The sequence below is a fragment of the Diabrotica undecimpunctata genome, chromosome 9, assembly GCF_040954645.1.
Source record: "Diabrotica undecimpunctata isolate CICGRU chromosome 9, icDiaUnde3, whole genome shotgun sequence".
NCBI lineage: Eukaryota > Metazoa > Arthropoda > Insecta > Coleoptera > Chrysomelidae > Diabrotica > Diabrotica undecimpunctata.
The window spans coordinates 15,778,030-15,795,205 of NC_092811.1; the positions used below are offsets into that span (position 1 = coordinate 15,778,030).

Here is a 17,176-nt window from a genome sequence, read left to right on the forward strand (position 1 = left end):
TCTCTATTTTTTGCTTTTTTCTTTTCCAGCATGTGGTCTATGCATGATTTTCCTGCCGTGAAGCCTGCCTAATTCTCCTCGATTTCGCCTTTTATCCCTTGCTCTATCTTTTCTCGCAGTATCTTCCCATATAATATTCCTATTGATGATATTACGCTTATTCCTCTGTAGTTTTCGCATCGTTTTCTATCTCCTTTCTTAAATATAAATGTCATATATGCTTCCGTCCATGTCTGAAGAATCCGTTGGTGATTTTTAGGTTGTTTAGTTCGAACAATTCAATCAGACGTTCTCCGTTATCGTTTTGTTCATCCTCTCCAAATCTCCCTACTACTTTATCGTTTGCTTTCATTCCGGTTCTGCCGTTAAGGTCTTCTGTTATAATTATCTCCACGTTCTTCTTGATTAGCTCTATTTGGTGTTAAACTTGTTCCGTGAAATTTTCTTTTTCTACTCTCGGGGAATCGTCTGTTAGTGCATATACTCCGAGTATTACTGTCTCTTTACCGTATATGTCTATATGCAAGTTAAGAAACCAGAACTGCTAATTCACCTATAATAAAAGGACAGCGTCAGCATGCCACACCTCGACGTCACCGAGCTTATAAATTTACTTTTGTATTGAATAGCGTCACTCTTATTTTACATTTTACTGTAGTAAGAAGTCCCTTGTCAATAAAGTTCTTTTTTAAAAATATCGTTCTTGGACTTAGAAACTTCACTTGCATTTTAATTTTAATTAATAAGTTTGATTTTACATAATGCAAATAAAGTAATTGTATTACTTATTATACTTATATTTTAAACAAATTCAATAAATTATTACGTTCCCTCCTAACGCCACCTGTTAACGTATTAACAAAACATACGTTGTTTACTTATGACAAAGCTGTCAAATTTAGACCAAATATTTTTAATACAATATAAATAAATATAATTTGATAGTAAATTTAATTATTATATAAACTAAATATTATGTTTAAAAATAATAATTGTATTTATAAGAAATGAAACAGATGATTCAATGTTGTTATTAATCGAATGACATTTTTGTATTAAATTTTGAAAATTGTTACGAATCGAATCTTTTAGTGGCAGATATTCTTTTAATTTTTACTTCTTATTTAATGACTATATTTATCTTGGAAGCTAACCTGCATAGAAATAAAATTAAAGATAATTATGGTGTTTTAGTTTCATAATAAATTTTTGTCAGTTAAGTTACATTTATATATCATTTGTTTTAGGTATCCAGTTTCTTCGAGATTGCCCACGAGAACCCAACATCCCCATATATATGATAGTCGGAGGTAGCGTGGGCTGTATCAAAATGAGTCTGACGCTCTGGTCCCAGTTCCACAACTCGCGAACTGGTAACAATGGCATGAACGCAACCTCCATAGTGTCCAAAATAGCTTCGGTAGCTTTAACTGTTCTTCTATTAGTATGGTTTGCTTTGGGCAACTACTGGGTATTCAAGATCCTCTGGCCCGACTACGCACCTACTCTCTTCGAACCGAACAAATGGTGTCACAAGACACTCTATGTGTTCTCTCTGGTTCATCTATTCGTCGTCTATCTTCTATTTGGCGTTATTGTAATGCTTGTGGTCGTACTTGCTAGTTGTCAATTATTTGGGTGTTCTTGGCTAGGACCGGCTAGATACAAATAGCAAAACCCGCCAGATTATTTTGAATTGTGGGACGTACCAAGGACTTATCATTAAATTATTGCTCAACTTAAGAGAAACTAGTGTGACAGCTATATTTATACGGGTGGAGAGAGCTCTAGATTTTAAAATAAAAAAAAATGGTACTAGACGGTATATTAATATGAAGTTTGTGGCAATTGTACAAGCTATACAAAAAATAAACTCAGCACAAACCGGAAAGTGGAGCACTTGCATTTTTAAAATAAAAACTTAAAATTTTAATTCTATTTAAACTTTTATCATTATAATAACGTAAACACAAACGAAACAAACTGTTTTAAGTAATTTCTAATAAAAATTTAACATTTGAACTAAGAACTGTTTTAGTAGATAACAATTTAAAAATTAAGGACAAAAAGGTAAGTAAATGTTGTAACAAAATGACGCTCAATTAAAGAGAACTTAAATCATGTGTCAGGATAAACTGATTTTAATAATAGATGTTTCCTCCACGTGCTCGAATTATTAGCTGAATTCTCCTTGGCAAGCTTAAAATCAAATGAGACATTTCCTATTGAGGAATAAGTTTCCATTCCTCTAAAAGGGCTTCTTGTAACTGATTTAAGGTTAAAGGGGCAGAAATACGACTTCGTATCCTTCGCCCAAGCATGTACCATTGGGTTTTCGTCTGGACTCAATGCTGGCCAATCCATTACAGAAATGTTTACTTCATTTAAAAACTGTTGAGTCATTCTCGCACTGTGAGGCTGGGCATAATCACGCATCAGAACAAAGTCATTTCCTACAAAACCAGCGTAAGGCACAACAAAATCTTGGAGAATTTCATCAATGTATGTGGTAGCTATTATGAAGCCTTTGAGAAAGATGTACAATCTTGTACGTGCCTCTAGAGAAACAGTGGCGCACCGAGGGGGGGTTTGGGGGTTCAACCCCCCCCCCAGGACCCTATTCCGACACTGTTACTTACACATTTTAAGGACTCAAAATGGAGGTAACATCATAAAAAAAATTTTAGTGACCAACCAAAACCCCCCACCCCAGAGGAAAATTCTAGGTGCGCTACTGTAGAGAAATTCCAGCCCACACTATAGTTGAATCGGTGAGTTCGAAAACCATACATGTCCAAAATCTGAGAAAATTAAAATAAAAATCTTTTAACACTGAAACTACTCAACATTCAAAGCCGCATATGACTCAGTCAACAGACAAAAACTTCTACAGGCTATGGTGGAATTTCAAATGCCGCTTCATCTTGTCCAACTAACGGAACTTACACTCACAGGCGTGGAAGGTGTAGTCAGAATCCAAAAAGACTTTTCCAGACCCTTCCATTGTAAAAATGGACTGAGACAGGGAGATGGACTGTCGTGTCTCTTATTTAACCTTGTACTAGAAAAAGTAATTCGAGAGTGCCATATTAATACGAATGGCACCATTTTTAATAAATCTGTAAAAGTGGTTGGATATGCAGATGACATAGACATTATTGCTAGGTCCACAGAATCTCTGATCGAAGCATTTCGATCACTAAGGGCGTCTGCACTTAGAATGGGATTAAAAATAAACGCACAGAAAACCAAGTGTATGTATTGTACTAGATCAGGCAACCATATACTTAGACTATTAATTGATGATCTGAAACTGGAAGGTGTGGATACCTTCGTCTACCTGGGCTCGCTGCTGACCAAAAACGACAATGTCAGCGAAGAAATTAAAAAAAGAATAGTGCTTGCCAATAAGTGCTATTATGGCTTGAGGAAACATATGGCCTCAAAACTACCCAGAAAAATTAAAGTTACCATATATAAAACACTAATAAGGCCAGTGTTAACATACGGGTCTGAAACGTGGTCACTTACACAGAACGACCAAGAATTGCTTAAACGTTTCGAGAGAAAAACTCTAAGAAAAATATATGGAGGAATCCAAGAACATGGTTTGTGGCGTAGGCGCTACAACTTTGAGTTATATAGAAGTTTTGGGGAACCTGACGTTGTAAAATGTATTAAATTAGCACGCCTTTGATGGATAGGACATATAATTAGGCGAGATGAAGATGCAACGATCAGAAAAATTTTCGACCGAAGAGGACCAGTGGAAAGATGAGCCAAAGGAAGACCAAAACTTAGGTATCAAGATAACACATCTAAACATATCATGATCTAAAATCCATCGGAGTTAAAGCATGGAGAAGAGTTGCCAGAGACAGGGGCGAATGGAAGATTGTTCTGAAGAAGGCTTTGGCTCATAACGAGCTGTATTGCCACTGATGATGATGATGACTAGTCAACATAGATATATACCAACCAACAAAGTTGGTAGTTTTTTTAGAAAATAAAATGGACTACCAAAGACAGATCAAAATGGAGGATGGACTTGTATGGTTTTTGAACTCAACCCTATATACGAAAAGAAATAGGTAAACATTTCTTGATTTATTTAACATTTATTTAATACATAATATCAAAACTGTGGTCTCAATCACTTAATCATTCTTTTCAGAATTTGTGGTTTTCCATGATGTGATGTGGTAATAGAATTCCAATGATTTACCTTGGGTATAAGTCATTACCTTTTTGATGTCCAGGATTTTTTTTTTTCATTAATTGGAACGGATTCTTTATACACCTCACTATTGGGCAAAGGTGGACTGTTCTTATGTTCTTTGAGCAATTTAAAAGTATGGGAGTGTAAACCATCTATATACTCCCACGTTTTAACATATCCCGGCTTTGAACTATCATACAGGAACTCCCTATAGTTTGACACAGCAAATCTTTCTTTGTTGGAACTAGTACCTGGAGAGCTACACGTTTTTTTTTTATAGTAACCACGCCACCAGTTCTTAAAATCAGTAATATCAATGTATCGGATTTGCTTCACAGTAAATGGTTGCCTTGTTCTGGAAGTCCTTATTAAGTCCTCGTATTCTTCTGGAGTATAAAATTCGATCATGTTTTCTGAAATTCTGTTTTGCACAACCAGAATTTCAATCACAAGGCAAGAACGTACTGTACTGCAAATTTTTAGAAAAAATCCTTAATTAGCATCTTAAACACAATAACCTAATAAGAGTCAGATAAGATGAATTTCGTAATACTTTAGTCAGCTATACGTGAATCTTTTCTGCACAATCAAAAACTTATTGCCGTGTTTTTTGACATAGGAAAAGTTTTTAACATAACATATTAAAAACACAAGAGTGGAATGTTCAAAATTGTCTAAGGACACGAACTTTTTGAGTTTTTTCCAATGAATTTACATCTTCCAGACGAGTACTTCAAAGCGATACTCCACAAGGATATACTCTTTAAGTCCAGAATTCTTTCAAATTGCAATATATAGTATAGTACTATACAACAACACAACAATGAAGAAATTAAATAAAGATATCCACCGGTCAATTCCAAATGTCGTAAGAGAAAACAATATAAGAGCAATAACTAAAATAATGACTGGGATGACTGGGACCAATATTTTGAGAAATTCGTTAGGGAAGATAGACCACAATTTAAAGACAGCAACGAAACACAAAATATAAATATTTTAACTTCGCCCATACGAATAACAACGAAAGAAGTGGAAGATGTATGTAGATCTCTAAAAAATAACAAAGCACCGGGTCCAGGTAACATCCCTGAAGAGTTAATTAAACACGGTATAACCAAACTATATACAAGTTTAGCCAAACTATTCCAAAACTGCATTAATGGAATGACAACCCCAGAGGAGTGGAAGACATCATTCATATCCACTATACACAAAAAAGGCAGAAGGGGTGAATGTGACAATTCCAGAGGCATTGCCGTAACAAACTCGATCAGTAGAATATACGGAAAAGTAATTAAAAACAGAATAGAAAGCGAATATAAAGACTTGGTGGCTGAGGAACAGGCAGGATTTAGGGCAGGTAGATCTACTGTTGACCATTTGTTTTGCATTACACAGATTATTGAAAAGAAAATAGCCGTTAATCAAGTAGAACATTTATTGTAGGAAGACCTACGAAAGGCTTATGATAGCGTACCATATTATAAATTATGGGAAGCGTTAGAGAGAACAAACATAAACATGAATTTAATAAATGCGACGAAGGAACTGTACGCAAATTCTAACTCAAAGGTAAAGGTTGGAAATAATCTGTCAAGTGGATTCCAAATGAATAAAGGCCTTAAGCAGGGCTGCTGTCTCTCCTCGAGATTATTTAAAATTTATCTAGAGCAAGCTCTAAAACTGTGGAAGCGCAAATGTATAAATATGGGAATGCCGATTAACAACAATAGCATATACACTTTGTCATTTGCAGATGATCAACTAGTGATAGCACAACATTATGAAGATATTGAGTATATGACTCGAAAATTAATCGAGGAGTATAAAAAATGGGACTTGAAATCAATATCCAAAAAACCGAGTATGTGTATCGGCGGTAAAAAACAGGACCTCATATTGGAAGATGGAGAAGTTTGGTGAATGGACACAATTGAGGAGAAAGACAACCAAGCAAGAAAAGCAATTTCTCTTCTCAATAGTATCCTTTGGATTAATCAATCTGTAATAATAACAAGCATAAGATATATATACAAATAAACAAATTTCATGTAACACTCACAACATTTACCTATAAATAAATTAATGGTTGTACATATAATATGACGTGACTAATATTCATGCTTTTGTATTGGGTGTTGCCTTTTAACGTTCATTTATTATTAAACTACTGAAAGGTTTTATGTCAAGACATCTGTCAAATGAAAATCATTGGGACTGAAATGTGAAGTATTAGTATGTGCGACCAAGAAGAATATACCAAGGCTGGCCTAGATATTAACCTCGCGAAAACAGAGTACCTATCTACAAGTGAAGAAGACATAGAATATCTACAGATTGATGACAACGTAACAATCAAAGGAAAGGATAAATTCAAATACCTGGGGTTTATAATCACGAAAAAGGCAACAACAGAGGAAGAAATTACACAAAGATTAGGACAAACAAGAACAGCAATCCGACAACTTAACTCAGTATGGTGGGATAGACACCTAAATATGAAGACAAAAACGCAGATTTATAAAACATTAGTGCGAAGTATTATGACATATGGGGCTGAAAATTGGATCATAAACAAGAAAAACAGCAGTAAGATAGTAGCAACAGAGATGGAATGCCTGCGAAGATGCTGCAGAGTAACAAGAATAGATAGGAGAAGTAATGACGAAATAAAGCAAAGAACATCAATAGAAACAGACATACTAACATATATAGAACAAAAAAGATTAAAGTGGTATGGACATGTAAGAAGAACTAGCGACAGCAGATGGATAAAGAGAATAACCGAATGGAGCCCCATAGGAAGGAGGAAAAGAGGACGACCCCGAAAATCCTGGAGGAACGAAGTAGACGACGCCATAAGTAAGAGAGGCCTAAACGATGGAGAATGGAACAACAGAGAGAGATGGAAACGGTTGAGCGAGGGAAGGCAGTGAATACTGTAGAATCCCTAAATATATATATATATATATATATATATATATATATATATATATATTTATATATATAACACAATCATTAAAAGTATAATTACCTACAGTAGTGAAGTATGGCAAATAAAGGAAAGATACAAGAGAAAACTTGAGGCAGATGCAGAAATGGATTTCTGGAGACGTTCAGCTGGAAAATCTAGACTAGAAAGATAGAATAAGAGAAATTATGAAAGTAAAACGATACTGGTACCCAACAACTCAGACGGTACGATCATGTACAGAGAATATCTGAAGAACGTCTCCCAAAACAAGTCTTAATGTAGACCCCTCACGGTAGAAAAAAAAAGAGGACCCTGCCTTAGTTGGAGAGAAGGCGTCAATAGAAAAATGAAAAACAGAGACATAGAAGAAGACTTATGGATGAATCGAGAGGAGTGGCAACTGGGTATCGGAAGACGTAGGAGAACGTTTTAAACCGATCTTTATATACTAAAATAATTCAAGAAAACAAAAGTTTTGAGGCCAAATAGGCAACAAAAATATGTATAAAATAAAAAAAAAAGATGGAAACATGACTACTGATAGAACCAAAATCTTTGAGGTTATCGAATCCTTTTATCGCGAAATGGATGAGAGCACCGCCGAAAGGCAAGATCAGCCCCTGCCAAAATTCACAAACCAGGAATCAGAATTAATGCCAGAAATAACTGCATACGAAATCAAAACGGCACTTTTAGAAAAGACAAATAACAAATCCCCTGGCAATGACAGAGTAGTGATCGTAGCGATCAAACAAGGTGAAAATAAAATTATCCAGGCTTTGGCCAAGCTTTTCACCGAATGCATCTACCAAGGAAAAACTTCTTCCCAATGGAAAAATGCAGTCATTAGTTTATTACACAAGCAAGAAGACGTAACAGATCTAAAAAACTACCGTCCTATCAGTTTGCTTTCACACATATATAAACTTTTCACAAAAATTATCAAAAAAAGACTGGACTCTAAATTAGACTTTTATCATCCTAGAGCAGTGGTTCCCAACTGGTGGTCCGCGGACCCCTGGGTGTCCGCGAGGTATGGCTGAGGGGTCCGCAAGATATAAAAATAAATATATGAAGAGCCAGGGAGAAAAACGGTATAATTCCATTTTGCAAATTTTTTTAGGAGAGCGAAAACAAAGTTTTTCTCTCTAAATCTTTAAAATTAATAACATATATCGCGCAAACTTAAAGTTATATAAAATTTTAGATTGTTAACTATAATTTTGTTTATATATCTAAAAAAAATATTTTCGTGTAAGACAGATTCGGCCTCCCCTCTTCACCATCACTGGCACTGGAACTAGATACTACCATCAACAATAATTCTATGCAAGAGAATGTTGGGTGATGCGACTGTTAAGATAATAAGTACTGTTCCGCTCTTTAACAACACTGTTTAAAGACGAATTTTAAATATGGCCAATAACATTGAAGATACATTGCTGGTCAGACTTAACATGAGCGACATGTTTGCTCTTCAATTGGACGAAAGCACCGACATATCAAAAAAAGCAATAATGTTGTGTTTTGTTCGATTTTTGTGGGAGAACCAGGTATTGGAATATTTTCTTTTTTCATGCGAACACACAATAGCAGCAGATATTTTTACTGCATTGAATGATTTTTTCAATAAAAATGACGCCACATGGACAAATTGTGTGGGCTTGTCTACGGATGGAGCAAAATCAATGGCTGGCCACAAAGCAGGACTTCAAGCTCGTGTCAAAGCAGTAGCTCCTGAGGTGAAATAGACACACTGTTGTATCATCGTGAAGCCTTGGTAGCCAAAACATTGCCTGAACCTTTGCAGAAGATACCTAACGAAGTACTTCAAATCGTTAATTACATTAAAACTCGACCTCTGCAATCCAGATTATTTTCTTTGTTGTGCAAAGAGATTGGCAGTGAGCATGAATACCTTCTTATACGGAAGTAATGTGGCTCTCCCGAGAGAGGATATTGACAAGATTTTTTGAACTTAGAGATAAAGTTCGTGTTTTTCTTCTTGACACCGAGTACGCAGATGTTCTCACTGACTTTTCTTGGCTTTGCTCAACTGCCTACTTAGCTGACGTATTTGAACACTTGAATGTATTAAACTTAAGTTTGCAAGGGAAAAATGTAGACATATTCAAAGTTAAAGATAAGATCAGTGCTATGGTAAAAAAGTGCCAGCTGTGGGTGGCAAGGATTGAAAACGAGTCGTTCACTAACTTTCCTAATTTGAAATAGTTCTTGGAGTCTGCAGAGCACCTACGTAGCCTAGCCACGTCTTTTAGGATATACTTCCCTGAGCCTGACCCTGGCGATGGTTGGATTCGAAATTCTTTCAGCTGTCAAGCAATTGAATAAATACAATGCCTCACAGAAGAAGAATAAGATAAGCTTGTGGATTTGTCGAGTTGTGGTACGATGAAGGACATTTTTAATGGCGAGAAAATAGCAGACTTCTGGGCAACAGCACGCAAGGATTACAAAGAACTTGGAGACAAGGCCATGAAAAGAATCCTTCCGTTTGCAATAACCTATCGGTGTGAGCAAGCATTTTGTTCCATGTGCTTCATGAAAAACAAATTTAGGAATCGGCTTGACATGCGGTCGGAATTCAGAGTGAAAGTTTCAAGTTTGGAACCTAATATTACAGAAATAATGGATTCTAAGGTTAAATTCAACGTATCTCATTAATTGAGGAGTGAAAATTAAAACTAATAATGTACTTGTGTAAGTACTCTGTATTTTCACAAATAAATCCTAAATAGCATTAATTTGATGTATGTTTTCACATATTTTGGCTCTTTTGAGGTAACTTTAGGTTTGTTTAGGTCTTTAGAAAATAGTGGGGGTCCTCGTCATTGTAGTACCTTGATGAAGGGGTCCTTGAAAAAATTTAGTTGGGAACCCCTGGCCTAGAGAACAAGCTGGATTTAGTTTGGGATACAGCACTAAAGACCACTTACTAGTGAGAAAGAACCTGATAGAGCAGTCTGCAGAATACAATAAACCATTGGCACTGATATTTGTCGACTACGAGAAAGCATTCAATACCATAAGCCATCCGAAAATGTTAAAAGCATTGACAGAATGCCGAATAGACCATCGCTACAATAACATAATTAAATATATCTACCAAAATACCACAGCTAGCGTAAGACTATCTGAACACGAAAAAAATAAATTCTGTATACAGCGAGGAGTAGGTACGGCTTTGGAGTCTCTCCAAAGCTATTCACGACGCTTTGGGAACATACTTGTAAGAAGGCACATCTGGGCTCGGATTCTAATTGAGATTTCGACTCAAAACATGTCGAAATTAATATGGCGACGTCGAAATGCGACTTTGCGAGCCTGGTGGATTTCAGCTAAACTAACCAAAGGACGTCACTAATTTTCGATTTATCGAAATTAATTTCAACTTCAAAAAAGTGGTTGAAATTTCATTTCGAGTAGAAATTAATCTGACATGACTGGCTGGACTGGGAGAAGTGAGGTTAGGTTCAGTCATAGATAATGGTTCAGTTTAGGCGGTTTTGTGTTTTGTTTGATACTTACAAGGAAAACTGAGGCAAAAAGTATTAATATAGCTGCGTTTTACGGACATTTGCTGGTTTTGGAGGAAATAGACAGGATAGATATCCGACGCTCACAACGGAGGATAAGAAGATTGTTACGGGATGCTCAAAATTCTTTTTATTTATTTATTATTGATTTTATTATATTATTAATTCCATTATTTCTTTTTGTTACACAAACAATTTAGTGCCACCATCAGCGACAGCCTCTCCATCCATTTTCATTTAATTCAAAATATAATTGAAAACGGCCACTATATAATTTAACAACTCACTCAAACAAGAAAAAATACGTACAATATAACGTAAACAAAACAAACATTCAACAAGCGTTGTGCAGCGTGCAGCCAATAAACAAGAGGGTCAACCCAAAATCTCAGCAGTGTCAAAATGATAAAGTAAATATCCCCATCATGAATGTGTTGCTTGTGTGAGTCCATTTCAAAAGGTAAAAGAAATAACAAGTTTACCTCTAAAATCTGATATATAACATAAAAAACTCATTGTCTCCAAGTAAGAGATGTAGTTCTTTTTAAAATCCTCCCCTTTTTAAATTTAATGTCTGTTTCGTCCCCCCGTTCTTTAAGTGTTTTCTGTGTGTTTTCTGTGTGTCTTAAAGTGTCTCAATTTTAATTTTTAACTTTATATATTGGACTTTACAACCATTTGCCATATATTGCAACATAACTTTATCAAAGAAATTTGATAATTACAAGTTGATATAATTGCACACTCACACAATTTGTACATGTATTCTTATTCATTGTCTCACAACTGTCACCTTCCAAAACAAAAATAAAAATCTCAATAAATAACACACATTTCATAAATATATCTCCAGAATAAATACAAATAACTTTAAAGAACTTAATGGTATAGAACATTACTTTCATCAAACAAACAATTACATTTCACCTATCTCTACTTCATTGGATAAAATCTGTCTCCTCAAGAACTTCCCCGTTTACTGTTAAACAATTACAATAGTTGACTTGAGTTCTCCAATCAACAATACAAGATAGTTTGAACCATGTTCTTTCAACCATCAATTAATAGAGTACCGGCATCATTTATTTAACTTTGTATCGTGACCTGAAGATGCTTTGCGTATTGTAGAAAGCGAAACCGGTCGTCTGATTAGTTAAATTAAATTGATTTTGAGTAAGTCTAATTTATTATTTGTTTTACCTTTTTAAATATCCCCAGTTTTAGCTAAAATCGAAATGAATGACAATCGCTAGCGATTGCGACTGTCATGGCGTAGTCGCTTTTAAATTTCGACATCAAAATGAAATAGAATCAGGCTCCTGAACGAGCATATTGTCAACATAAATGGAGAGAAGCTCAGTCATTTTAGATTTACAGATGACATCGTCCTTATAACCGATTGTATGGATGAACAAGACGCAAATAATGACCAATCTGATGCTAAATCGAAATATTGCTGTTGATGGAAGGGATATTGTGCAGACTACATCGTATAAGTACTTAGGACATGAAATTTGGTTGGGCAGAGATAACCAGACATGTGAGCTCCCACGTCGCATAGGAGTAGCCTAGATAGCGTTTGGTAACAAGACTCAGATGTATATAAAATGAACACATACCAACAGATGTCTAAATTCCAATCAACTCACATTAATATTAAAATATTAAAAATATCATTATATCACTACATAATAAAGCCAAAATTACTTTTCTAACAAAAACTCGTTTTTTGAGTAGAAAAATTTGTGAAAAACATCTGTTTTATTAAAAAATAATTATTCTTTGTCGTTTATAAATAGGTATGCATACAAACATAGAACAGGATCTTATAACATTTACAAGATAACATACGAGAAAAATTACAATACCGTACATAATAAGAGTATTAGAAAAATTCCATAGGAATTTCCATTAAGAAAACAAAAACATATCGTCACCCTAAAGTGTTAACCTGCTAAGTCCATATTAACTAGTTTAACAGGAGAGCAAAAAAACGTTGTAAAAATACAATTTTTTGTTTAAAATATTAATCTAATAACTGTATTCATTTAGAAATGTCTTTATTTACAATATGCTGATGAAATTTACAAGATATATTTTGGTTATTAGCCGAAAAGCGCTAATTTTGGAGATAGCAGGTTTTCGCCATTTAAAAGCGGTAGTAAAAATGGACTTCACAGGTTTTCAAGGATCTTCTAAAATAAAACTAGATCTTCTTGCTTTAAAATAACATGAGTTTATTAATACAAAACGAAAACCAAGTCGTAAATCAAAGTTATTGAAAAAGTAGATTACTACCATTAATCGGAAATAACAATGGAACGTTTTTTCACTATTCATGGGGAAGATCGTCGTAAAATGTGTGCATGTGTGTGTAATCAACGAGCAAAGTCTTCTTAATAATTTGTAGATCTTCATATTTTCGCGCGGTTATTTTACGCCTTTCTGAGTGTAGATTTTGTAATGATTTTCTTTGAGAATATCGAATAGCACGAATATCGGTAACTTTTGCATTGCCTGTACCCTCCTTGGTTGGATACTTTTGTAAAACTGAACTGCATTGAATTTCTTAAAGTCAAAACTTGAATGAGTTACATTATATGGAGCTGGTTTCTTTCTTGCCTGCTGGCAGAAGATGACATAGTCGGCAGGTACGTTTATTATCCTATCTTTTAGCTTTTGTTCTATCACTGAGTGGACACAATCCACTTCAACTTGTGTATGGGCAAGCTCAAGAAATATCTGTTTTATTGCTATATTATGATTTATTGCTAAATTCTGTAGGGCATTGGCCATAACGCAATTGTGATTTTGATAGCTACAGCCATCAGTAAAAATAGTAATAGTCTCCCAATTATCATTCTCTTGCTTAGCAATTTCAGGAAGAATCTGAGTTTCCAAAAATAATACTCAGATACTTGCAAATTCTTCGGCATTTACACCAGCTTTGGCTTCATTCCAAAGATAACAAAATACATTACTATTTATTAGATTGTAGAAGTACAGGTTGTGCACTTGTAGTCTTGTTTTATGATAAAGTGTACTGACGTTTGATTTTAGAGAAATCAACACTGCTTGTAAATCGGCTGTAAACACATACTTTCTCATCTTTTTATCTTTTTTCTTTTCTTCTCTGACTTCTGTTTTTCTTTGAATGTGTGCTTTATTTTTTTCTTCCGAAATACTTCCATTCTTGAAACAGATGCATTTTTCACACCTATCCTTTTTCGGGTAGAACAAGACAAAATTCTCATTTCCAAAGACATTTGAAAAAGTGACTATTGATGGGTTCATTTTTTTTTAATCTGCACCACTCGTCAACATAGAACTCGTAGAGAGATTGTTGTGATTTCCATTCTGCTAATAGGTATTTCTTTAAAAATTCAGTTAAGCATCTACGACGCATATCAAATGGTTTTTCTGGTCCTAAAGAGTTTTTATTTAAAATACTTGGAGCGCAAGCTTCAGAAATGTTTTTCCAATGATAAACTGTCCATCCGACTCCCAGAGGATTCAAAAACATGGTTCTACACACTCTAAAATTCTGGTCTTTGACCTTTAAAAAATATTGCAGCGTTTATCCCCTTTTTGTCTCCTCAGATTTTTTTCGATTTCCTGCCCTTTTGGGAGCTAGAGCAACAACATGTCTGTTTATAAATGTCTTTTTTCTCCCAGCTCATTTTCCAAAATGATTCAAATATCTGACGTCTGTCCTGTTCTGTCAAGGACAGACCTTTTGTAGCAGCTGTCCCTTTTTTGCATCTTAGTTTTATAGCACCAGGTTCCCTTGGTTTTTCATAGTTCCATTTTCCTTCTTTTTTTATCTTGCCTAAATATCCTTTTCTTGTTTTCCGTTATCGTTTATTTTTTGTACAAACTAAGTTGATTCCTGCACTTGAAAATGTTTTTTTTCTTCTCTTACTCTTTGCAGGGTATTCAATGATGCTGCTTGAATTTGTATCTCTTGATTGTACTCTAGACAAAAATTTCAGACTGTGCTGTAGCGAGTCTAGACATGAAATGGCGTGACGCCGAGGACTTAGCAGTATTTCCCTTTACGAATCCAGATTCTTACGGATAGCAGGTTTTTGTATCAGGTAATAGATGGTATTTCTGGCATAATTAGGAGTTGGTTGGTTAACAGCTCATGGAAAAAAGCAAAATAGCTTTCGAAACATGCAAAAATATTATTTTATATTAAAAGTGGACTTAGCAGGTTAGCACTTTAGGGTATCGATATTAAGATTTTTTTTCGTTTTTTTTTTGGAAAATGCATTTTGATAGTTTCATTTTGTTAGATAGAATGTATTTGGATTAAATTTTTATATAAAAATAAAACAATATAAAAGACCTTATAAGATTTTAAAATTTACAAAAGCAATTGGACAAACAGTTACAAAAATTGTATACCGTCTAGTCAATAACTGTAAGAATGTTGGAAATTTAAAATAATCTGTAGGTCTCCTCCATCTGAACTATATCAGAAATGTGTTAGAGTGAAATACTTAAGTTAAGGGTAAACAATTTTGTTGCTTCCATTTTCTTTAGTTTTATACTGTATTATTATTTTTTATAATCAAAAATATCATATTTTGCATTATTACAAACTATTTGTAAAAATTTGCACTTAGCATATTTTTCATGAATAAATATATTCGAGTCAAAAGACGCTTACCGCTAGTGGAAATTGTTAATTATTTTTTAACCCGTCCCTCTTTATATCCTAGGAAGTGCATCATCACGATCTATGTTTTAACTAAACACAAAAAAGTCATAAGTTACATAGTGACGACTACCATAACAGCACCCGACGCCAGTGTATATCCAGACCAACCACAACAAGGTACTTGTAAAATCAGATTGAATCATATTTTAGTGTGAACACTATTGCCTCTTCACCAGATATTCGTGATAACAGTAATCAAAAAGAACTAAAAGATCAAGGGAAACGGTTCGTGATCGAAAACGGACATTGTAAACCTAAGAGCGGCTTCACACACACCCGGTTGCCGGTTAAGTGGCGGCCACAACGACGCACAGCACATCGCACCGCACCTAGCCTTGACCAAAGCCTCGCTGAAGCAAAGCAAATACAAGCATTGCCGTAAATGCGCGTGGCCACTACGACGCACCGCTCCTTCCTTCGCACATCGCTGGGTACCAACGCCTCGCCTACGTAAATTGAACTTAGTATCTTCTTATCTTCGCACATCGCACAGTGATTGTGATTATTCTAGGGACGGATAAAGACAAATTAATTAGTTGCATGTTTTCATCAAAAGATGAAGCATTTTACCGCATGTAAAAGCATTAACTCCAAAACAAAAGATGAAGTTTCGTATTACAGTATTGTAATTATTAGATAACGAAATTTGGTCAACTACACAACCTACTGGCCCACAAAATACTGCTCAGGCAAATTTTTATCACGACAGTCAATCCTCATCTGTAATGTCACCGATTAGTTCACTTGCAAGGCCCATTTATCATGACAACTCTCGTAGATTAAGCAGCATCGCTCAAAATACACAATACGTCTCCATAATGCCTTCGAATATTTTACAGCCCATCCGTCATGAAAATTACAAAAGTCTTGAATTAAACATCAGTACAGAATCTGGTCAATCCATGAGGGTTTCTGAAGGCGATATGCGAACTTATCATCAAGCTCTGTCAGAAAACCTGCATTTTCAGCGCTCAAGTATGCCAAATGTTTTTGATGACATGCACCTTTCACACTAATTGTTATTACATTTTTTTACAATAAAATATTAATTTTAGTCTTTCTTCAGCTGATATGGGTTGGACGTGGCAGTTCTTCCAAGTGATATTTATTTTTCTTCAATTTTGTTTAGAATATAATCAAACGTATTTGTACTCATTATCATGTATTCAAAAAATCATTGAGAATCTTTTCTAAGGTCTTTATAAAGGTGGTGAAATTCGCCATAGTAAATTCGCTTCTTATTAAGAGCATGCTCCGCTATTTTTGTTTGTTCTCTGCATAAACACCATGTTTTAAATTTAGAATTTAAAACAATGCTTTCTTCGTCCGATGAAGAGGACGACGGCGACATGATTAAAGAAACAGAATAAATGTGCGGTGGACAGTGCGTCAATCCGGCCACTAATGTGCAAAGCAAAGGCTAAGCTAAGTGCGGGGTATTGTGCAGTGCGTTGTACTATGCGATGTGCCGATGTGCGGTGCGCCGTTGTGGCCGACCCCTTACACGGCACCGTTTACACGGTTTGGCGAGATTTCACACTTAAACGGTTTTGTGGTCCGTGCCGAAATGTTAGTCGATGTTCACCATGAATCGAAAACACATCGTTGCCATGATAATTTTCTATCGGCTTATAAAGAGAAGAAAGAGAACTAGAAATCTGTGGATTCATCCCATTATTATGAAAAGGAAAGAGTTT

At 35.1% G+C, this 17,176-nt stretch overlaps 1 protein-coding gene across 3 annotated transcripts in view; it reads left to right on the forward strand.

Moving 5' to 3' along the window:
- Positions 1-15,422, forward strand: part of LOC140449583 (uncharacterized) — a 584,439-nt gene extending 569,017 nt beyond the window's left edge. For all 3 annotated transcript variants that reach the window (XM_072542799.1, XM_072542797.1, XM_072542800.1), the window contains exon 11: positions 1,248-15,422. In XM_072542799.1, the coding sequence (XP_072398900.1) occupies positions 1,248-1,672 (425 nt within the window). In that variant the 3' untranslated portion in view covers positions 1,673-15,422. The remainder of the gene's footprint in view (positions 1-1,247) is intronic.
- Positions 15,423-17,176: the final 1,754 nt, after the last annotated feature.